General features: G+C 37.0%; 1 protein-coding gene across 2 annotated transcripts; it reads left to right on the top strand.

Annotated features, from left to right (window-relative positions):
* The first annotated feature begins 12,604 nt into the window (after positions 1 to 12,604).
* On the top strand, positions 12,605 to 18,385 carry LOC129891133 (uncharacterized). Of its 2 annotated transcripts, XM_055966388.1 has the most exons (8): positions 12,605 to 12,890; positions 12,996 to 13,128; positions 13,756 to 13,859; positions 14,778 to 14,949; positions 15,077 to 15,217; positions 15,310 to 15,541; positions 15,634 to 16,971; positions 17,144 to 18,385. In XM_055966388.1, the coding sequence occupies exons 1-8, from the start codon at positions 12,823 to 12,825 to the stop codon at positions 18,211 to 18,213; spliced, it is 3,258 nt and encodes a 1,085-aa protein (XP_055822363.1). In that variant the 5' UTR covers positions 12,605 to 12,822; the 3' UTR covers positions 18,214 to 18,385. The 2 variants fall into 2 exon arrangements, with proteins under 2 accessions (XP_055822363.1, XP_055822364.1); XM_055966389.1 differs by lacking the exons at positions 12,605 to 12,890; positions 12,996 to 13,128; positions 13,756 to 13,859 and adding an exon at positions 14,154 to 14,212.
* Positions 18,386 to 23,374: the final 4,989 nt, after the last annotated feature.

The following is a 23,374-nucleotide window of genomic DNA, read 5'->3' as shown; positions in this document are numbered from 1 at the left end:
AGCTTTCAAGTCAAACTTTATTAAAAACATAGTAAAACTAGGTGGGTTCAAATCACTTCAACTTGCAAATATGTATGTAAATAAATATACATAAATACTTTGAAATCCATTAATTAAAAATAATGCTTTAAATAACCCACCATGAATTTCAAGAACCTTTAAATAGATAAATAGAGAAATTACTTGTAAACCATCAATTCATACATATGAAATTATGTTGCATCAAAATAGAGCAATAATCATTAATTTAACCATAATTCATACTATTAAGTAAAATTAAGAATTACCATAAAAAAATATTATTTGAAATTAAGAGACTTAATTGAAAGAGTTTTTGGACTACATGGGTGGAAGAACTCATGGATAAATACCCACATAACTTAGAGTAGAGCTTAAAGAAAATGAATATAATTTATCATATAATCAAAATAATTTAGACATGAGAGTGGAAGAAATACTCTCATTGAAGCCTTACATACCTAGAATCTGAAGCTTTAGTCGAAACCGAAAGACTTAATGAACACTCTTGAGTCCTAACTTTTCTTCTCGCCGGAACGTTTTGTGTACTACCCGGAGTATATGAATCACCGGAATAGTATTTCTTCACTACTAAGAACTAAAACTATATTTGAGAAAGTGTAAAGAAGTGTATAGAGAGAAGACTTGCTTGAGAAAACTTGATGAATAAAATGAGGAAATAAGGTGGGTATTTATAGGTGGGAAAGAGGGACCTAACAATAAATAAAATAATTATAAAGAAAAATCTGAAAATTTAGTGGAAAATTATGATGCCATGGATGATGTTAATTGGAGGACAATTTATGTCATGAGTGATGTCAAATGTATCTAGATCTTTCTATGGTAGGTGAAATGAGTTACCTTTGACAGAATACTCCTTTTCGGAGATGCTTTTGAATAAGATAAATTCCTTATTAGGATTTGATGTCTTTATAAGAATTGTAGATATAGAAGTCTAGTTTCATGTCATTTAAGAATCAGCCAATTTGGAGCATCTTACAGTGAGATATGAATTTTCTTCTACAAATACTCCATTTTATCACAACACACTATCTTACAATAATTAATTTATTTGACCTACCTAACCTCCGAAACTTAAATTATTGTCTCACAAACGTTGTAGGGAATGATCTTTTGGTTACTCAGAAATTTGAATCACCCAATTTGGATAATCTGATAAAAGGTTATGCCCAAAATACAGAGGCTGTATCATTTTTAGATGAGAATTGAAACTTCATATACAATATTTTTAGGGGATGTTAAACGTAACTTATCTTTGAGAGGCTACAAGATGTCATTAGGAATATTCTTTATATGGTATCATTTCGTGTAGTGTTGTGTCTTATTGATTTCGTAAAATCTCATTTATTCCACCCTTTTGTAGGTATAGTTCGTACATACTGTACCTCCGATTATGATAATACACCAAGGTCTGGCATGCCTAGAGGTTGTCCTCGTGGGATAGGTAGGGGAGCAACACCAACTCCTGACCTGAAGATAGAGCCAGAAATGGTAGAGGAGTATCAGGACCCTTCTATTCCTACTCAGCCAGAGGGACCACCACCACCAGCAAATCCCCCAACTGTACCAGTTGTGACCCCAGCACTACAAGCAGCAATTGTACAGCTCATCACGGCTATTGGGGTTGTACCACAGGCCCTGACCCCAGTAGCGGGCATACCAGCACCACAGGATCTTCTCGTCCAACTAGCACCTAAGGTTCAGCTGCCTCTACTAGTTATTGCACCCCCGCCAGCAGTTTCGGAGGGTGTGATGTCATTACAGGATTAGAAGATGTTAGGGGTATTTCAAAGGCTGTCACCCCTGATATTTTGTGAAGCCATTGGCGACGATGCCATGGAGTTCTTGACTACCTATCAAGAGCAGCTTCATTCCTTGGGTCTTGTGTAGTCCATAGGGGCCGACTTCACTGTTCACCAGTTTAGAAGGGCAGCCAGACAGTGGTGGCGCTCTTATTTATAGTCTAGACCAGTTGGGTCACCACCATTGACATGGGCCCAATTCTCAAAGCTTACTTGGCTCAATACATCTTTAGGAGTGTTCGGGACCGACTTTGGGATCATTTTACTCAGTTGGAGTAGGGCCATATGAAGATTGCAGAGTACGAGGCTAGATTTCATCAGCTTTCTCAACATGCCACTATGATTCTACCCACTAAGGAGGAGAGGGTACGATGTTTTATGCGCGGATTGAGACCTTACCTGAGGTTGGGGAATGAGCACCTTGTTTATGCGGGCTGCTCTTTTCTGGATGTGGTGGATCATGCCTGCACGATCGAGATTATTCATCATCAGGCCCAAGAGGGTAGTGATAAGAGACCTAGGCATTAGGGTAACTACAGTGGGTCCCATTCTAGAGGCCATAATAGTTATGATAGGCCCCGCCAGCGATTCCAATAGGATAATTACCAGTAGGATCAGTCTAGTTGGCCGATTTAGGCCGCCCTACCAGTAGTTGAGGGTAGTCAGCCCTATTCGAGGGGTTCCACCATAGGGCAGAGCTCGAGAGGTTAGGTTCGCTTCCTTCCTACCGCGGATGAGTTATCACAAGCCGCTCAGCTTCAGGATGCTTCGATTGTGGCTTACTGAAGCACTAGGCTAGGGAGTGTCCCAGCTGGGCTAGACCATTGGTAGTAGCACCACCTCTACCAGGAAGTATAGATAGGGGTCACGGCCGCGATAATGACCAGTAGAGTGTTCGGAGAGGTTCCCACGGAGGCAGGTCAAGTAGTAGGGTGAATGTTCATCGGGGAGACCAATAGGGCCACTTCTATCCTGCTCCAGTGAGGGCAGAGGCTGAGGCATCAAATGATGTTATCACAGGTACTATCCTTATTTGTCAGCAAATTACTTCAGCTTTATTTGATCCCGGTTCCAAGTATTCTTATGTGTCTATATATTTTTCTCCATATTTGGGTAGTGCTTATGAGTCACTTAAGGTCCCATTACATATTTCGACCCCGGTAGGGGATTATTTAGTAGTGGATAAGGTTTGTAGATCATGTGCGGTGACTATTCAGGGGATGAGACTCGGACAGATCTTATTTTACTTGATATGCTGGACTTCGATATTATTTTGGGCATGGATTGGCTATCCCCTCATCATGTGGTTTTGGACTGTTATGCCAAGACCGTTATATTAGCCATGCCTGGTATTCCCCTGTTCTTTTGGCAGGGTGTTTATAGTCGCTCACCGACTGGGATCATATCCTTATGAGGGCTCGATGGCTAGTTGTGTCCGGGTACTTGACTACTTAGCATATATCTATGATATGTCCAGCAAAGCCCCTATTATTGATTCAGTCTCTATGGTTAGGGAGTATACTGATATCTTCCCCAATGACCTACCTGGTCTATCCCAAAGAGAGATATTGACTTTGTCATAGCTTTGGAGCCAAGAACTAAGCCCATTTCTATATCACCTTACCGTATGGTCCCTGTAGAGCTCAAGGAGCTCAGCGTGCAGCTTGAGGATCTTCTAAGTAAGGGATTTATTCGCTTGAGTGTATCACCGTGGGGTATGCCCATCTTGTTTATTAAGAAGAATGATAGAACTATGCGGATGTGTGTTGATTATAGGCAGTTGAACAAGGTGATAGTGAAAAATTGTTACCCCATGCCTCGTATCGATGATCTAATCGACCAGCTTTAGGGTGTTGTGGCATTTTCTAAGATTGATTTGAGACTCATAGCTTCATCGAATTGGCAGGGTACTACAGGCACTTTATTGAGAGATTTTCTTCTATAGCAGCACCTTTGACTCGGTTGACTTTCTAGGATGTTCTATTCATGTGGTCGGAGGAGTGTGAAAAGAGCTTTATGAGACTGAAGAAATTCTCTTACTACCGCTCCTATATTGACTCTTCTAGTTGAGGTCAAGAGATTTACCATTTATTGTGATGCACCTGGCATTAGTTTGGGTTGTGTACTGATACAGCAGGCCCGGGCTAGTTAGCCTCCGCTTTTGTCTCCCTTACCATTAATTTTGCGGTGGTGCCATTCCTTGTTAGATAGGTATCTAGACTAGCTTTATTGGTATTGGGAGTTGTAGTGTTGGTGGTTTTGGTTGAATTAGAAGGTTGTTGTAGTTAGAGGCTGTCCTATGGGGTTAGTGGTTGAATGGTTCTTCATACAATTATGCTTAACTAGATTTGATTTGATTAGAAACCCCACCCCTCCACCCCTCTCCCCCCCCCCCCCCCATTCTAGTTTTCTTGGCTTAGATGGTTGTCCTCATTAATTTGCCTCAGTCGGTTCGTAGTTGAAGGGTTGGCTGTTAAGGTAGTATGTGATGGAGGTGCAATATCTTTGGAGTTATGGTAGATTCTGCTTATTGATTCCTCTTTATGCCTTATTGGTATTTCCAGTCTTTAGACTGCGGAGTTGAGGTTTACTCTCTTTTACCTACCTGGTGGGGAAGTTGGTTGGAAATATCATATATAAGATGAAGTCAAGGTAATTCTTGGAGTGTGAGATTCTAAATTTGTTCAGGATAGAAATATTGATTTTGGCATATTCGGTTGTCCATGCTTGTGCATTGGCTACCGGCTTGGTTTCCCTTGGACTAGGATGATTGGCTCAGACTTAAGGTGGCAAAGTGTTTTGTAAGCACACAATGCTAGTTTTTTAGAAGTTTCTATGATAAAAGTGAGTCCCTAGGGTTGAACTCAGTGCGGTCTTATTATTCGCGGCACCATCGTTCTTTGGAGTGGATTGCTTAGTTTTAGAAGGTGAGTTCTAATTTGAGTTCTTGGTTTATCAAGTTGAGATTGGGATTTGGGGCTTTGCCCATGGTGTCTCCGTGTTTTGGTTGTTTTCATCCTCCAATGTTCAAATAGAGTATGTAACTCCTTCGAGGTTGGTGTTGTATGGTTCGGTAGGCAATTTTCGGATTGTGTTGAAGGTTTTCAGGATAGCTAAGGAGTGGTAGAACACCCTTAGTGGCTTGGAGAAAAGGATTTGGAAATATAAGACAAGTATTTAGAATTTTGAGTAAATTGTATCTACCATGGTCCTATATTACTCATTTCGGTGGTTTTGATTTAGTTTGGTCGTCCTCAGTTGAAATTCGGCGTTTTTGGTCAAGTTCTGGCTAAGCGAGCTAGAGTTGGAGCCCAAGAAAGGACTGGAGGAGTTTTTGGAGTTGGAAGTGAATTTGAGAATTTTCCTCTAAGCCTGAGTTTTGTGATGGCGTTGTTCGACTCGAGAGGGTGTCCAAGGTTCAGGCAAAGCATGCACGTCAGGAACCCTTGTCCTTTCATGCTTTCAGGGAGTGACTGTACTTTTACTTTTGCGGATGAAAGTTCTTTCAGTAGTGGATGTTCTAATGACCTTAAAGGTCATTTTTGGAGTTTTTGTAAAATGACCATTTTATCCCTCCCTTTAGTTGCTCCGAATCATTTCTGATCGGTACCGAATATTGATTTTTAGAAAATCCTATGAAAAGTTAAGTCATTGGAAATTTTGAGTTTTCATAAGTTTTAAGTATTAAAAAGTGGTATTTGGAGTTAATCAGAGTTACATTACAAGTTTTGGAACGGAATTTCATCATTTCCAGCAGCTCCGAAATATCAAAATTGGCTTAGCAAACATTACGAAATCAGTGTTGGAGTTGTAACGAAGTTTTGAGGCCTTGAGTTGAGAAATTGAGGAATTTTAAGCCAAGGTTTGACTTTGGTCAAATTTTGGAGTTCTGATGCTCGGAATAGAATTTTGACGACTCCGCTGGATTCGGAAGATGATTTTTGGTCTAGAAGAAGTGTTGGTTGAATTTTTAGAGGTCCCGAGCCCATTTTGGTATTTTGAAGGCCTAGGTTGGTTTAGTTGCGACTTTTCGAGTTTCGGGTCAACAAAATCTTGAATTCAAATTCTGATGGTTCCATCAACTCCAGAATGACCAAATTAGGCTAGTAGCATTGTTGAAATGACTATCGAGGCAATCGATACAAGTTTGGGGCCATTTGGCACTTTTGACTTTGAAAGTTAGCCTATGATTGACTTTGGTCAATATTCTTGGAAAACACGCTCCAATGAAAATTTTGACAGCACGATTAGTTCCATAATGTCGATTTTAGTCTAGAATGATCCTTCGTTCGCTTTTCGAGGCTTCCGGACTAATATCGAGGCCCATTGTGGAATGTGGCTTAAGATGGCTCTTGAGTGTGGGACCCACTTTTTATTAAAATGATCTGGTATGGGAATTTTGAATGCGCCATTGAGTCCAAAACATAGAATTTAGTGGGGTAGCATATCTGGTTTATATTTATCGGATTCCGAATGAATTCTGAACACCCCGTCGGAGATTTTGGATTTTTCCAAAATCTACAAAAATCTGCAACACCTTTACTCTTTCTTTTTTTTGAGTTCTTTTCTCCAACTTTAAAACCCTTTATCTTGACGTATATAGCTCCAAATTGGGTAATTCAAAAGGCAAACCTGTGAGATTTTTTGAGGAGAACGCATTGGAGAGCTTGAAAACTGATTTGGAGCATTTGATTCAGGTAAAAATCTTCATTTTATTTATAGCAATGTCCATTTTCAGATTGAGTTTTTGAAGAACTTTGAGGAGTTATTTCTTGAACTATATAACCCGATTTGGCTGATTTTGGAGGCTATCTTGCATGGAATTTTGAGGAAAACATTGTGAAGGTATCAGAATCTGCTTTTGGCATGTCGTTTGAGGTAAGAAATCGATTTTTAGCTGCATATTTAGTATTTTTCAAAATTAAATTTTGTTGAATTTTGGAAAAGTGTATCTTGATCAATATAACTCCATTTTGAGTGATTCTTGAGGCTAGATTGTGGAGTTTTTTGCAAGAAATGTCATGGTGTATTGTTTTTAATTGGGATATTATTTTTTTTGAGAAATCGAAACGTAAAGAGGCTGCCTTATTTGTTTTCTTAGTTGAAAATATGGAAATTAATTATTTGATCATCTTGCGTTATTTTTCCACCCCAAATGATGCTATAAATCTTATTTGTGAGCTTTGGGTGACATTTAGAATATATTTTGGGGTCAAATCCAAAATTTTGTATGTGGGTCCCATATTTTTCATTTTAGACTTCGAAAATTGTCCGTCTCTAAAAATTATAAAATTAGTGTCTAAACGAGTGTATCGATGTTATGATTCTGTTTTTGACAGCGTAGCAGCGTTCTAAGGTTGTTCGAAAGGGAAAAGCTCCAACACAGTGATTTAAAACTCGCGTGATTAGCCTACAGGTAGTCTATGGTTTACCTTTCTTTAGATTTAGCTAAAATGTGTGAAAGCATGTTGAAATAGTTGGAATTTTGGTTGGGTAGTTTAATTGTATATCTCAGGTGTTAGAAATCATGCTTTAGGCTTGTTATTAGATTTTTTGGGTAATTTAGAAGCATGTGTATCTTGTCGTTATTTATTAGTATTATAAGGAGAGTTGAATGAAGATGTTGTTGATATTGTGGAGTATTTTGGCTTTAGTATAGGATGTAAACTTGTTTTAGATGCCCCGGCATCGCTCCGGTGGACTTAGATTCATGTAGAATAGTGTAGCGGGCTAGTGCCTAGTAGTTTGGCCTTAGTTAGGCGTTACCCTTGCTCTTAAATATATCCTCATCTATAAATCGGTATAATCGTAACTTTCGTGATGCATCAGCAATACTATATTTCATGATCTTTGACTTTGGCTTCGATTCCAGTTTTGGCGGCATATTGGTTGACTCGTTGGAAAGTAGATTCTCGATACTATTATTATTTAGTTGGGAAGGAGAATATTCGGCACCATAGGATAAAATATTTGTGAGCATCTGGGTATCCATCCCCGACCTCTATTCTGGATTATCTTTGAGCATCCGGGCATCTAGTCTCGGCCTCCGTTCTAAATTACCGAGGAGCATCCGGGTACTCAGCCTCGGCCTCGATCGGCTTTCTAGTAATGACGAGTATCCAGATACCCAGTCTCAGCCTAGATCATATTGATGTATTACCCAGTTCGGGTACCTAGTCCCAGCCTCGATTGCACTTATATATTATGGTAAGTATCCGGGTACCCAGTCCCGGCCTTGGCCACTTTGAATATTTGAGTGAGCATCTAGGTCCCAGTCTCGGCCTCGACCCCTAAGTCACCACTAAATCGATTGACTCTTTGAGATTCTGGGCTTGGAAATGATATAGTACTTCATCTGGTTCCTAGCCTTGATAGTTGTAGCTATTCTGTGTACTCGACGGGCTTGTGGAGGTTCATCCGAGTTTTTATTTAACTTGTGCATGAGTGTCCCGGCTAGGCTTATGGGGGCCCAGTTGTGTATAGTTGTAGTTCTCATAGATAGTACTATTTTCTCTTTTGATGCTTATGTTGATTCCTATTTAGGCTATTCCTCTTTTTCATATTGTTTTTACCCTTTTCTGCTCATTCAGCCTATGATGCCTACTGGTTATCTGTTATCTTAATACTCATACTATACTCTATATCTACTTTTATGATGTAGGACCGAGCACCAGCTACCGCCATGGATAGATTGAGCCTGTTGTAGTCAGCTTCGGAGACTAGGGTGAGCACTTGGCATTTCTAGATCATTCCTATCTCCTTCAGTATGGATGACCCGTCTTTTGTCTTTTGAGACTAGCCAGTTGTTGTATATATTTCTGATCCACTTTCGAGACTTGTACTTGTCTTTTATTTTGTAGCAGCTTTGTACTTGTGACTTCTAGGTTTTAGGAGGGATCTTTAGTTGTTTATATCATGTTTTTGTTTACTTCCGCTTATTCTTTCTTCCTATTTTTATAATTCGCCACTCTTGTTTAGTTTCTGCCCTCAAACCTATTACTTGAAGTTCCGGGTTGGATTATCTACTGGTGGGTTATAGTAGGTGTCATCCTGACCTAAGAAATTGGGTCGAGACAATTCAGGTGCCAATTTGTCATTTGTTACTCTATTTCTTTTCAATAGGTTTGATGTGTTACCCGAAATGTTACTAGAACCCTATTAGGTGTCTACCCATATTGGTGAGTCAGTTGTTGGTATATTTTGATGTTATTCTTGGGATAGATTGGTTGCATGTGTCATATGCTTCCATAGATTGTAAAACTCATAGAGTCAAGTTTCAATTCCCTAATAAGCCTATTCTTGAATGGAAAGGCATGATTTGGTAGTAAAGGGTAGGTTCATTTCTTTTCTTAAGGCTCAAAAATTGATTTCCAAGGAGTGCATTTATCATATTGTGTCAACTCCGAAAGTACTTCTCTTGAGTCGATCCCCATGGTTAATGAGTTTCTCAATGTCTTTCTCAATGACCTTTACAGTGTCCCTCCCGATAGGGAAGTTGATTTTGGTATTGATTTTCTCCCTGATACCCAACCTATCTCTATTCCTCCCTACCAAATGGGCACAAAACAGTTAAATTAAAGGAATAATTAAAGGACTTGTTGGAAAATGGATTCACAAGGCCAAGTATTTCATTATGGGGGCTCCCATGTTATTTATGAGAAAGAAGGATGGATCGCTTCAGATATGGATAGACAACCATCAATTGAAAGGTGATTATTAAGAATAATTATCTGATTCTAGGATAGATGACCTTTTTGACCAATAGCAAGGGGAAATTCATTTCTCAAATATTGATCTCTTGTCCGGCTACCATCAATTAAGGTTAAGGGAACATTCCCAAGATGGCATTTCGAATAAGGTATGGTCACCTTGAATTTTTGGAGATGTTGTTTGGGTTGACAAATGCACTAGAGGTGTTTATAGATCTAATGAATAGGGTGTTTAAACCCTACCTTGATACATTTGTGGTGGTCTTCATTAACTATACCTTGATTTATTCTTTGCGTGAGGAAGAACATAAGGATTATTTGAGAGTTGTTCTTTAAACCTTGAGGGATTAGCAACTATTTGCCAAGTTTAGTAAATGTGAATTTTGGTTGAAAGAGGTGGCGTTCCTTGGTAACATAGTGTATGGTGATAGGATCAAGGTTGATTCGAAGAAGATGGGAGCGGTGACAAATTAGCCTAGACCATTGTCTCCTTCGGACATTAGGAGTTTTTTGAGTCTAGCCGAGTATTATAGAAGGTTCGTCGAAGAATTCTCTTCTATCTCATCTCTTATGATGAAATTGATCCAAAAAAGGTAAAGTTCCCATGGATGGATGAGTGTGAAAAGACTTTCCAAACATTTAAAGATCGACTTACCTTCGCTCCTATTTTGACTCTATTGGAAGGACTAGAAGGGTTTGTGGTGTATTGTGATTCTTCGGATATTAGGAGTTTTTTTAGTCTAGCCGAATATTATAGAAGGTTCGTCAAAGGATTCTCTTCTATCTCGTCTCCTATGATGAAATTGACCCAAAAGAAGGTAAAGTTCCCATGGATGGATGAGTGTGAAAAGAGTTTCCAAATTAGCCTAGACCATTGTCTCCTCCGGATATTAGGAGTTTTTTGAGTCTAGCCGAGTATTATAGAAGGTTCGTTGAAGGATTCTCTTTTATCTCATCTCTTATGATGAAATTGACCCAAAAGAAGGTAAAGTTCCCATGGATGGATGAGTGTGAAAAGAGTTTCCAAACTTTGAAAGATCGAAGTACCTTCGCTCCTATTTTGACTCTACTGGAAGGACTAGAAGGGTTTGTGGTGTATTGTGATTCTTCAATGGTTGGTTTGGGTTGTGTTTTGATGCAAAATGGAAAGGTTATAGCCTGATATTTAAGGCAATTAAAGGTACATAAGCTTAATTACCCTACCCATGATCTTGAGTTAGTGGCCGTTGTATTTTATCTAAAGATTTTGAGGCATTTCCTCTATAGGGTACATGCAGATGTATTTACCTATCATAAAATCCTCCAATATGTGTTCACCCAAAAGGACCTCAACCTAAGGCAAAGAAGGGGCTTGAAATCCTCAAAGATTATAACATGAGTGTGCATTATCATCCGGGTAAGGCCAATATTATTGCCGATGTACTTAGTAGGGTGTTTATGGGGAGTGTGGCTCATGTTGATGAAAGGAAGAGGGAGTTGGTAAGGGATGTTCATCGGTTGTCTAGATTAGGAGTGAAGTTGAGTGGTTTTGATGATGGTGGTGTGCTAGTGCAATTGATGGAGTTGAAGAAATTGGTAGTAGATGTTAACCAAAAACAAGACCTTGATCCGACTTTGGTGGAGTTGAAGAATTTGGTGAAAGAGAAGCAAGTAGAAGTCTTTTCATAAAGGGGAGATGGGGTACTTTATTACCAAGGTCGGTTATGTGTTGTGAATGTGGATGGCCTAAGGGGTTTGATCTTGAAAGAGGCTCATAATTCTTCATATTCGATTCATCCCTATTTGACCAAAATGTACCAAGATTTAAAGGAAATATATTGGTGGGGTGGCATGAAAAAGGACATATCAAGGTTCGTTGTCGAATGCCCAAATTGTCAACAAGTCAAGGATGAACACCAAAGGCCAGATGGCCTGAAAGGTTTGATAAGCGCATTTTTGGCTAAGCGACTAAAATCTGCTTATCTTTATAAGCACTTTTATTAAAATAGCTTTTTAGAAAAGTGTTTTTGAAAAAGAAAATTATGTTTGGCTAATTCATTGGAAAAATGTTTTTGATAAGTAGGAGGCCGTTTGAATTGGCTTATAAGCTGTTTTCAGCTTTTTTTGAGTGTTTGGCTGGCCAACTTAAAGTCATTTTGTGCTTAAAATAAGCCACAATAAATAGTTGGGTTTATTTGAATGAATTTATTTTAAGTAATTTATAAGTTGAAAACAACTTATAAGTCAAAAAAAAAATTGACCTGCACCTACTTTTTTTTTTAACTTATAATCAGTTTTCAACTTATAAGCTACTTAAAAATAAGTCAATCCAAACAGGCTATAGATTGAGTTTGACTAATCTTCTTTAAAAAGTACTTTAGAGAGTTAAATTATGAAAAATGATAAGTATTAATGCACTTTTAATAGTAAGATTATTTTATAGAGAGAAATTATTTCAAATATCTATTATAATATTTTCTAATTTTTTTATTTAATTAAAAATTACATATTATAAAATTCTCAATCAATATTATACATAAATAAATCAAAAAAAATATTAAATATTGATATAATATTAACATGATGATTTAAATATAATTTAAAATATCAAATCTAAAGATCATTCCACAAATTGACCTAAAATAATAATATATATAAAATAAAATAAAGAATTCATTGTGTAAAAATAAAGAATAAAAAATCTTACATGGAACCTAACCAAAATTACGAAATATTTTAATTAATTGACAAAGGATATTGATAAATATGTATAAATGGTAGGGATATATTTTGTTCTCAAAAAAAAAAAATTAGCTTCTTTCCAACAGCCATTTTATTTTTTATACTTTTATTTAAAAGTAATTTTACTTATTGACCAAATATTTTAATTTTTTTAAAAAGAAATTCTTAGAAAAAATGCATTTAATCTCCTAACTGCTTGACCAAAAGAGACTAGTCGATCACGTGAAAAAAAAAAAAAAGAAAAAAAAAGAAGAGACGAGTAGATGTGAAGTCGGTTATTAGGGTGAAATGAGGGGATTTAGGTAGTACTAGTAATTAATTTAGACCAAGTCGTAACAGATAGATAGATGTATGGAAAAATGATTTAGAGAAAAACGTCTATTTTGCAGGTGTCAATTTCACAGTTACTTCCTCAACCCAACCCTCGTTTTCATAAAGGTCTACTCTTCGCATCGTTAACCGAATCGGATCCTTCCTTGAAACTACCCCATATCTATTCTTCCATCAAATACCCTAATTTCCATCAAAGATTTTGCTGCTTCAAATTCTTGATGAAGAAATCCAATTTCTTGAGAAGTTCTAAAGATATGCTTACCAAGAGCTTCAATTCCACCAAATGGTAATTTTGTGGATTGGATCCATCTGTTGATTGATTTTGAATTTGAGTCCTAGGCGTATATCGGAGAATTCATATTGATTTGATTTATATTTGAATTTGATGCAGTAAGATGTCGTTAAAGCTAGCGTCTTCAAGGTTGAAATTGTTGAAGAACAAGAAGGAAGTGCAAGTGAACCAGATGAAAAGAGAACTCGCCCAGTTACTCGATTCTGGTCAGGACCGGACAGCAAGAATTCGAGTAACTCGTCTAATTCTTCTTTCCCAATACGGAGTTTTTTCCCTACTTACATGTTTTGATGGTTCCTTTCCTTTCTATGATGTTCTGGTGATTGATTGACTTTGCTTTTCAGATAAGAAATTTCATGATATCATAATCATCCTATCATGAACATGAATCCCTTCAAATGTCAAGGCCATACCTTGCATTTAATTTGCGGGCCCAAGTATTCAAATCCAGAAAATTAGAATCCCCATGTTGGATAATTAGATTCCATGCATTTGGTGCACTTTGTGAAAATCTGTCCTTAGGAATCGGTAGTATTTTGCTTTAGCTATCATTATGCATGATAACTAGTGGCATATCAGAAATAAGGTGCAGTCTCGTGACACTTGGATAGCAGCCAAATGAGGCATCTTTTGACTGTCTGTCAAAGCATGGGATATGCATGCTCGTCTGAGAAAATTCAAGCTATATCTTCATATCATAAAACCTTCACTTCTGCTTACTTAAGATAGATTGTTGAATGTAATTGCAATTACTGTTAAGTTTTACAGCTGTGGTTATTAAGTTACCTGTGCGTTTGTGTGTACCTCAGATTTGGAGTTTTGAGAAAAATATTTCATTTATCTGATACTTTAATTTTAGGTGGAGCATGTAGTTAGGGAGGAGAAGATGATGGCAGCATATGATCTTATCGAGATTTACTGTGAACTGATTGTGGCACGCTTGCCTATTATTGAGTCACAAAAGTAAGTTGGTTTTTGCTTGTGATTTTTCTTTAGCATTATGTTAGTCTTCATCTGCGTGAGATATCTGCATTACAAAACAATGAGTTTAGATGAAATCTCGCATTACAGTTGCAATTTGATGTAATTTGCCTATAACTCCTTCCCCTGATGAACCATCCCCAAGAAAGAGAGAAAACAATGTTGCTCAGGCTCATTTATTTTTTTTAGGTAGTTCCATGGTTTAACTTTCCTTATCCTCGAGTATTGCTTTCCATCTCAAGTTTTCTCTCCTCTCCCTGCCTGTTTTGATCTAAACCACAGCAGAAAGAAGACAATCCACTCTGAACTGTACTCCATTGGTAGCTACTTCTAAGGTATATAGCAGTTTGATATCTTGCATATATATTAGGCATGCTCCTTGTGTTTTACTTTGATGGATTTGCTGGTATTTTGGATCTATGTGGGTAATGATGATGGTGATGCCAGCTGTATAATCATTACCTGATAAGAGATGTATAGCCATGCAAATCTTGATCATTTATTATCTGAAAACAAGGCTGTTAACTGTTATAAGTTGCATTAAAGTATGATGCTTTTGTTCTAACCAAATATGTAAAGTCCATTATGAGTTTGTGCTAGAACAAACAATTATGAAGGGGATTCACCCCCACCACTGCAACCACATTTACTTGTTCTGTTACCTGTTGAAGAATTTCTCCTTTTCATCACTGTTTTATGTACTTAACAATTTGATTTGTTTACCTGAATCTTTTTAATAATACGAGTTGAGGGTAGCTTCTGCTAGTTTTACTTGAAATATTAGCTTTAGTAGTGGCAAATAAAGAAAGGCATACTGTTTCCCATGATTAACCCGTGCCTAAATGATGAGTCTGATACCTTTGAAGGGTTTTGATATGTTTTTGCCTTTTTGATGAACAGAAATTGCCCCATTGACTTGAAAGAAGCAATTACCAGTGTAGTTTTTGCGTCACCAAGGTGTGGAGACATACCAGAACTTGTAGATGTGCGGAAACATCTTACCGCAAAATATGGCAAAGAATTTATAAGTGCAGCAGTCGAGCTCCGTCCCAATTGTGGAGTTAGCCGCATGGTATGTTTGCAGTATCCCCCTTCAACAGTTGACAATTTGACTTTGAACGTGAAGATAATGAACTATTTATATTTCTCAAATTGAGCAGCATAGTACTCTTAATTTTGTCTTATGCTGTTGTACTTAGTTGGTTGAGAAGTTATCTGCCAAGGCGCCTGATGGGCAGACCAAAATGAGAATCTTGGGGGAAATTGCTGAGGAACATGGTGTTAAATGGGATCCTAAATCAGCAGAAGAGGCGGAGTCAGTGCCTTCAAATGACTTATTGGTATGATTATGTTACTTCTAATTTTTTCCATTGATGACTAAGATTGACCAAGTTATTATGCCTTCACTGAGTTCACTGGTTAAATTGTCCAGAATGGATCTGGTAGTTTAGAGAAGGCTGGTAACATCCATGAAGACCCCCCTCATTTCGATGCGTCAGATGTGAGACTTCCACTTGATCACGGTAAAAGGCCTAGTGCATCTTCAAATTCCCCAAAGCAGAATGGAGGATCCTCATTGAGGACCCAAAGTTTTGACCCTGCATATGGTGGTGGTACAGGCGTAACACCATCTTCTAACTATCATCATGGAGTTAGTCCTTCAGGTTAGTAACATTCATATGCTAGAATATAACCTCTACAGTTTGGTTCTCCATCTGCAAATATAATGTTAATGATGGTTGTTCATGACTCTTAGGGTCTAGGGATGAAAGGTCGGAAGCTGGGCAGTCAGTTCCTGTAGATGGTAATTTTTCTATTGACAGGCAGAATTGGAATATGGAATTTAAGGATGCTACCTCTGCTGCTCAAGCAGCTGCTGAGTCTGCAGAACGTGCAAGCCTAGCTGCCAGAGCTGCTGCAGAACTTTCAAGGGTTACAAGGCAATATTCCTCAGAATCTCAGAGGCCTGAAGTAGAGTCTTCAGGAGGTGGAGGACGAGGAATGTATGACACAAGTGTCCATGAACATTTTCCCAAAGATTCAGCAAATAGCTCTTTATCTGATAGAAATCCAAGGCTTCAGAATGAAAGAATTGATAGTTTGCATCATGAAAATCTGGCTAGAGCGGCAGGACAATTTCACGATGATAATTATGGTACTTCAGGAGGTTCAGGACCAGGGAAGTATGGTAATTCAAGAATCCATGAACAGTTTCCTAAAGATTCAGCTATCAGCTCTTCACCTGATAGAACTTCAAGGTTTCAGCCAGAAAGGACAGAGAGTTTGCAACACGATAATATAGCTAGGGCAACAAGACATCATAATGATATGCATGGCACTTCGGATGGGCCTGATTCCCAAGTCTCCGCAGGTGCCATAGGTTCAATTAATAATGATAATTCATTTGCTAGCCTTGGAGAAGGTGATGATTATATGCAGAAAAGGCTATCAAAAGAGGACAGTAAAGTGATACCGAGAAAATCATCTGGGAGAACTGAATCTGAATACACGAATAGCTTTAAGAATGAGTCAATGGAGGACTTCAATTATTTTGGAGAAGAAGCTACTACAAAAGATCCCAAAATTAATTCTTCAGATTCTTATTTAAGCACTTCTGGTTTTGGTGAAAATATTCATCATTCTAGCCAACAAAGTTATGGATATGATGAGAGTTATGATCCATTTAATAATGTTTATCAAGGTCACATTCCTAGTGAAACTGTTAATAAGAGTTCTCATGATTCTGCTTCTGTTGCTTTTGATGATTCTGGCTCTGAAGAAGATTGTAATATTAAGTTTGACTCAGATCCTATATATGATGACCAGCAGGCTAAACTTTATTTTCCATCACCAGAAAGGAAATCACCTACTTACAACTCTCCAATTAAAAAATCGTGGAGCTTTGACTCTGACAAATCACTGGAGAAGTCTTCATTGGCATCAGAAATCTTGGTGGAAAAGCAATCGCCTCAATTATATGAAAGCTTGGCTGCCTCTGGTGACAATTCACGACGAGAAAATGTTGTGCCATCCTTTGATGATTCTGATGGTATGAATTCCGAAAGTGACAACGAGATGGCCCGACACCCGATTGGTAAGTCAAAATATATCTATATCATATTATATCTCTCATTCTATATTTATTTCAAATTCTAATTGTTTAATGGAATGGTTAGTTGTAACTAATAAGACATTTCAGAATGTTTCCTGTTAACATGTACGGTATCATGATTCACCAAGATCCTCCTATATGAAAAATGTTTCAGGAACTGATGGGAAGAAATGGTCACCAGCTTTGCCCGGGACACAGACAGATGATGATAATTTAGCTTCTTCTGTTTCTGGGTTCGAAAAGGAATTCACATTTGGGAAGTTAACTGGTGGCCTTAAGCATAAAGGTCATATCCCTCCACCTTACTTACGGAGCCGGTTAAATAATGTTCCATCTTCAGTCGAGTGTGCCAAGGAAAGTCCTGCAGTGAGGTCACAAGATGTTGCCCCCCCCAAGAGTTCTGTTGGTTTAGGAATGAGGATGAAAATAGGAGATAAGTCGAGCTCAAGATTGGATGACACCCATTCTGCTTCAGATACTGACAGTTCTGATGTGGAAATTTCACAAGAGGCTTTGAGTTACAGACAAAGAACATATGCACAAAAAACAGGCAGCGAAGTTAATTCAAAATATGCAGGCTTACGAGGTTCAACTACATACTTTGATTCTGATAGCAGTGATTCCGAGGCTGGTCCTAAGAAGCAATCTTTTGCTGGTAGAAGTCAATTGAGCAGTGGGTTTTCTCGTAGGACTAAAGCTTCTTCCTCCAGCTTAGATACAAACCCTTACTCTAAGTTTAAAATCAGCTCCGAGGAAGCTGTTAATTCTGACTCTGGTGTAGACAGAAAGCCCACCAACCATTCTTTCGGTGTTAAAACTCAAGAACCTCTGAAATCCGTCAGGAATTCTTATGCTGCTGATACACAAGAACCGCTGAAAATGACCAAGAACTTTTACAACAGTGAGTCACGTGAATCCCCATCAGATAAAAGGATAAGTTTAGAGCAGCCCAGCGCTGGACCTGCAGTTTCAAGGCCTATTGCACAGCCGAAGATCACATCACAAGAAGGGAGACAGAAGTCGGTAAGGGTGGAAAAACCATCTAGATCTTCCCAAATGGCAGCAGCATCAGGCAACAATGATGCTCCAAAGGCACCAGCCTCAGGCGGGGACAATTTTTCTAGAGAGGATAGCATGAAGAAAGCTAGTCATGTACATCCAAAGCTGCCTGATTATGATGATATTGCTTCCAAGTTGAAGTCGCTTCGAATGAATCCCAAGTGAAAGATAATGTCGTTTTAGCTGTGTATGTACACGGGTTTCTTACAGTATTTCTCATACCCTGAGATTCCAATACAATATATTTGTTTGTAGTGTGCACATAATGCATTCATTTATTTGATGTAAAATAAGTTTGGGTTATATGAATACTTGAAATTGATGCTGTGTAGACGACCCAAATTTTCTCTTTGTAACTTGATTGATATTCATTCATTTGAAAATGACTTGTATTGTTCTTCAGAGGTAAAATTTTCTGTTTTTATAGTTGTTCATTGTTCACCAATCTTATCCAAATTTAAAACCTGGTACGGATCCGGATTTGTCATTTGTGCTAAAGATATACAGAGAGCTTGTGATGCTTTTTCAGAATAAGTGTCACTTGACAAAAAGAATTGTCTCAAATTAAGTGGTCACTAAGAAGAAAATTTGTGTTTTTTTTAAATTACTAGTCTTTGAGAACATGCGGGACACGTTTGTTTTTTATCATTATTATAAACTTCTATATATTTAAAAAGTTGAGTTATAAAATAAAACATGCTAACAATATTAATTTTACTATTTACATTATATTTATTAAATAAAATCCATAATAGTAAAACGGTGCATTTGCCATCAACAAAAAATATGTGAAGTTACTAGGATAATATAGCCTAGGAATACGTCAAAACCATAATGTATATGACTTATTCTTTTTAATTTTGTGTTAAAAACTTTTGATTGTACAATTGAAAATTACTAAAATCAAAATTGCTCCTACTAAAATAGAAAGGAAAAAAACAAATATGAATACACAATTTTATCAATAGAGAAATTCCTCAATAAATCAAGATAGTTGGGATATGGAGCAGTTCTTGACTATTCAGATTTAAGTATATACATATTTAAAATTACAACGTAAAAGAAAATTGGATATTATTTAAAAGAAGGAAGAATGGAGAATAGATAAAATTACTGAAAATTGAAAAAGTGCTTCAGGTTCCTTGAGTTCATGAACATTGATCCTCTTCAAGTATGTTTTTCAGCCATTTCACATGGTAACTTGATTCCACCCTTTTCATCTCCAACAATATATAGACCTCATCATTTAAATATCTAATTTTTTATTTACTCCTCATTAAATTACATAAATGATACATCAACACTATTTTGTCTCTTCATTTTCTCTAACGCTTGCATTTTTTAACTTAAAAGGTAAATATTCATTTGATATTAAGAACACAAATGAAATGTTGAAACGTTTCTTCTTACATTTTTTTAAAGTTTGGTTAGATTTTAATTAATATAGAAAGAAGATCTGTGCATTGGATTGATTAATATTTATTCTGGAATGTTCTTTTTATATTTTGTACATTAAGCTTAAAAGTGAAAAACCTATAATTAATATATAAAATAAGATAAAATTCACAAAGAAGATAAAAAAAGGCTACACGATATATTTATTGAGAAGGTTAACATTAAGTATAAGAAAGATTAAAAGTTATACCAATTAAGCAGTAGGCTAACATTAAAACGTTCACATTATTAATATTTAATTGGAGGAATTCACTTTATGATAATTGATTATTATTTAATATTTAACTAAATAAATATTTTATAATATTTAAATTTTGTGTAGGGGCAAAATGGCAATCCAATTTTGCACATTAGAGCTTCTCACTTTTAATAATACTAGTCTCTATATGAATGTGTCTCGCACGTTAACCTCTGACTATTCTAAAGATTATATCTAATAATAATAATTTTTTTGTTATTTCTTTGGTCCTAAAACATTGCTTCACCTTACCGACGACATTACTATAGTGTAATCATTTAAAATTTATTAAATATAAATTTATATGATTCAAATTATATTAAACTCAAGATATATTAGTCCAAATAAATATTATGGATTAATTATTGGGAAAACTACACAAAATGAACTCTTTAAACAAACTATTTACCACTTCATACCCCTTCCTGATGTACCGTGGATTTACGGTACTTTTAATGCTTTAGACTTAAGAATGTGCATGTCTTTTAATTATTTGTTAGCATATTTGATGTTAGTTGTGCTTATTTTGCAGGAAACTAAGTCGGAGAGTTTGTTGAGGAATCACTACACTAAAGTAAGGGATTTTTGGTGTTTACGAGCTCACCCTACGACTCGTCATTATTTATATGGGTCGTAGGTATCAATTGTCAAAAATAGAAGAGAAAAATAAAAGTTCAACTGAAGATTACAAGTGAAGTAAACGAATCGTTTTCATCCTTACGAGTCATCAAGTGAAGTTGTCAAGTAGAAGTGAAAGAATGAGGGCAAAATGAAGAAGACGAGTCACTTCTACGGCTCGTCTATATTCGTACGAGATGTAGAACACAATCGTAGCTTGAAGGTACAGATGATGAAGCAAAGACAGTGTCTACGACCTCAGTTGACGAGTCATTTTCAGAGTTACGAATCGTAGAAAGTGGTCTTGAAGAAGAAGAGTTCCTCAGTGTAATGTGAAGACTTACGAGCTGGGTCTACGACTCGTCATAATTCTTACGATCCGTAGAAATGAGCCGTAGACCTGAACCGACTTAAAGTTTTCTATGTTCTCCAAATTCATATTTACTTAGGAATTTTTGTCTATAAATACACTTCTTAGATCTAGTTTAGTTTATCCACGTTTTTTTGTTTGAGAATAGAGCTTGAACTACTTTTGGGCTTTTATTCTTGAATTTTGGTTTTTGTTATCGATATTTTATGTTTGGATTTTATTGAATATTTTGGATTCTCAAAGTTACTTTGTAAGTTCATGATTGCTTTTAACATAAATATTATTGATTGTGATCATGTAGTTATGAGTAGCTAATTCCACGACTAGGGTTGTGGGAACCATGAGGAATTAACGACGTAGAACTTAATAAAAAGTAATTCTTGAATAGTACGCATGCATGTATTATTTTTCCCTTTGTTTTGATTACTTTTTAATGGTGGCCAATGTTAGAACTCGCCTTATCCTTACTTGCCGGATCAAGGAGATAATGGACGGGAAAAGGGATTAAACAACGAGATTTGGGGCTAATCATCCTCATCTAATTAGCTTGAACGGATCAAGGGATAGCTAAATCTGGGATCATTGATAAGGGTTAGTAAAGCATACAGTCATAGACAGATCAAGTTGCATAGTGAAATTCACTTATTTGCCGGATCAAGGACTTAGGTGAAATTAACTTACCTATTCTACATGTAACACACTACGAAAGGATTCCAAATAAAACAGGTCTACTTAGTTAAGAATTCATGGGGAACACATAAAACCCTAGTTTCACTTCATCTTGATTTAAATCATATTAAACCATACTTTTGTCCGTTGATGCTTGTTATTTGATTTGTTCATTAGTTTATAGAAATTCTCTCTTTCTTTACGGAAATAAATTAATTACTAAAACAGGTAATAAATGATTGATCTAAAGTCTAAACCATACTCCTCGTCAGATCGACCCTAAACTTCATTAGGTTTTATATTTGATTAACGATCACTTTATACTTTTTTAGGGAGCTGTAATTTGAGCGTATCAATTTTGTGCCGTTGCCGGAGAATTTGGCTTTTAGAATAGATTATTTTTTATTATTTAATTTGTAGTCATTATTTCCTTATTTTATGTTATTTTTCTTTTTGTTTGTGCGAAAACATGTTTTGATTTCTAGAGCATGCCAAATACGAGAAGTCAAGGAATTCCCTTGATTCCATTCAATCCCGAAATTGAAAGAACACTACGTAGAATAGCGAACAACAATAATAACAACGATGGACACGAACTTAGTGATGACGCAGAACATCTTGGGGAGAAATACGTTAATGCACCACAACATCCTCCATAACATCAACCACAGAACGTTCCTAACAATCCAAAAATAGCAATACAACGTCCTCCAGACAAACAACGCCCTGAACTCGGCATATGGAACAGCTATGGGGTCAATCCTGACACCATCAAAACTACGAGTACTATTGTGTTACCTCCATTGCTGCCGAAAACTAAGTTTAGCATCACAAGCAGGCTGATTCAAATGCTTCATGGTAGAGGACTGTTTGCTGGATTGCCATCCGAAAATCTACACATTCATCTCCAAAATGTAACTTACGTTTGCCAAAGTAATGTTGGCGACCCAGGACTAAATATGGATTTCATTGGACTGTGATTTTTTCATTATCACTTATTAGCGTGGCTTTAATTTGGCTATCGGAACTTCCATACAACTCCATCACAACTTGGGATGAATTACACAAGGCATTTATGGAGAAGTATTTCCCATTGTCTAAGAAGATGAATCTAATAGACAAAATCAACAATTTCTAGCAGTTTTCCGAAGAGTCAATTTGTGGAGCTTGGAAGAGATTTGTAAAGTATCTAAGAAGCATGCCAAATCATAGAATAATAGACGAGTCACTTCTTGAGTTATTTTACCGCGCACTTGATGATAATGGAAAAAACTGTTGCAGACACCATCACAGGCGGAGCATTTTTGGCCAACACCTTCCAAGAGGCCACAAAGAGACTTGACCGTGTTACAAAAACCAACCGAACTTGGAGTATTAGGGGCACATAAAATTCAAAAAACACCTTTTCTATTCGCACAAATCAAGGTCCCAACATACAAAATAAAGAGATGCTACAAGAGCTCGCTCAATTAAAAACTGAATTCAAGCTGGCATTCAAAATCATGGGACAAAGAGAAAATCAATGCAATCGACCATCAAGGTAGGGCACCAAGTTATGATGATTGCGGATATGAGGAAGATGCTTATTATGTGAATGATCAAATGAGGGGTTTCCGGACTAACGCTCAAGCATCCAACCAAGATTCTTGGCACCAAGGTCAATGAAATCAAGGTCGGAACTATAACAACTTTAACTGAGAGGGCCATTACAACCGCGACAACAACTACAAATATGAAGGAGGTCATTAAGCAATAATTAGGGTAGATCTCGTCATCTTTGAATCCACTCCAGAAAGGAACTCTCCCAAGTAATACAATCCAAAATCCAAAGAATGATGGGCAATGCATGGTTGTGACCACCCGAAGTGGTAGTCAAACAGTGAATCCACCTATGCCAGAACTTGAGGATGATGCATACAATGCAACTATTAGTGAGGATGAAATAGAAAGCAAAATCGAGGAAGAAGCGGTAGGTG

This window comes from Solanum dulcamara, chromosome 6 (assembly GCF_947179165.1).
Source record: "Solanum dulcamara chromosome 6, daSolDulc1.2, whole genome shotgun sequence".
Taxonomy (NCBI): Eukaryota; Viridiplantae; Streptophyta; class Magnoliopsida; order Solanales; family Solanaceae; genus Solanum; species Solanum dulcamara.
The sequence above is the reverse complement of the archived record's forward strand: the minus strand, read 5'-3'. Positions and strand labels throughout refer to the sequence as shown.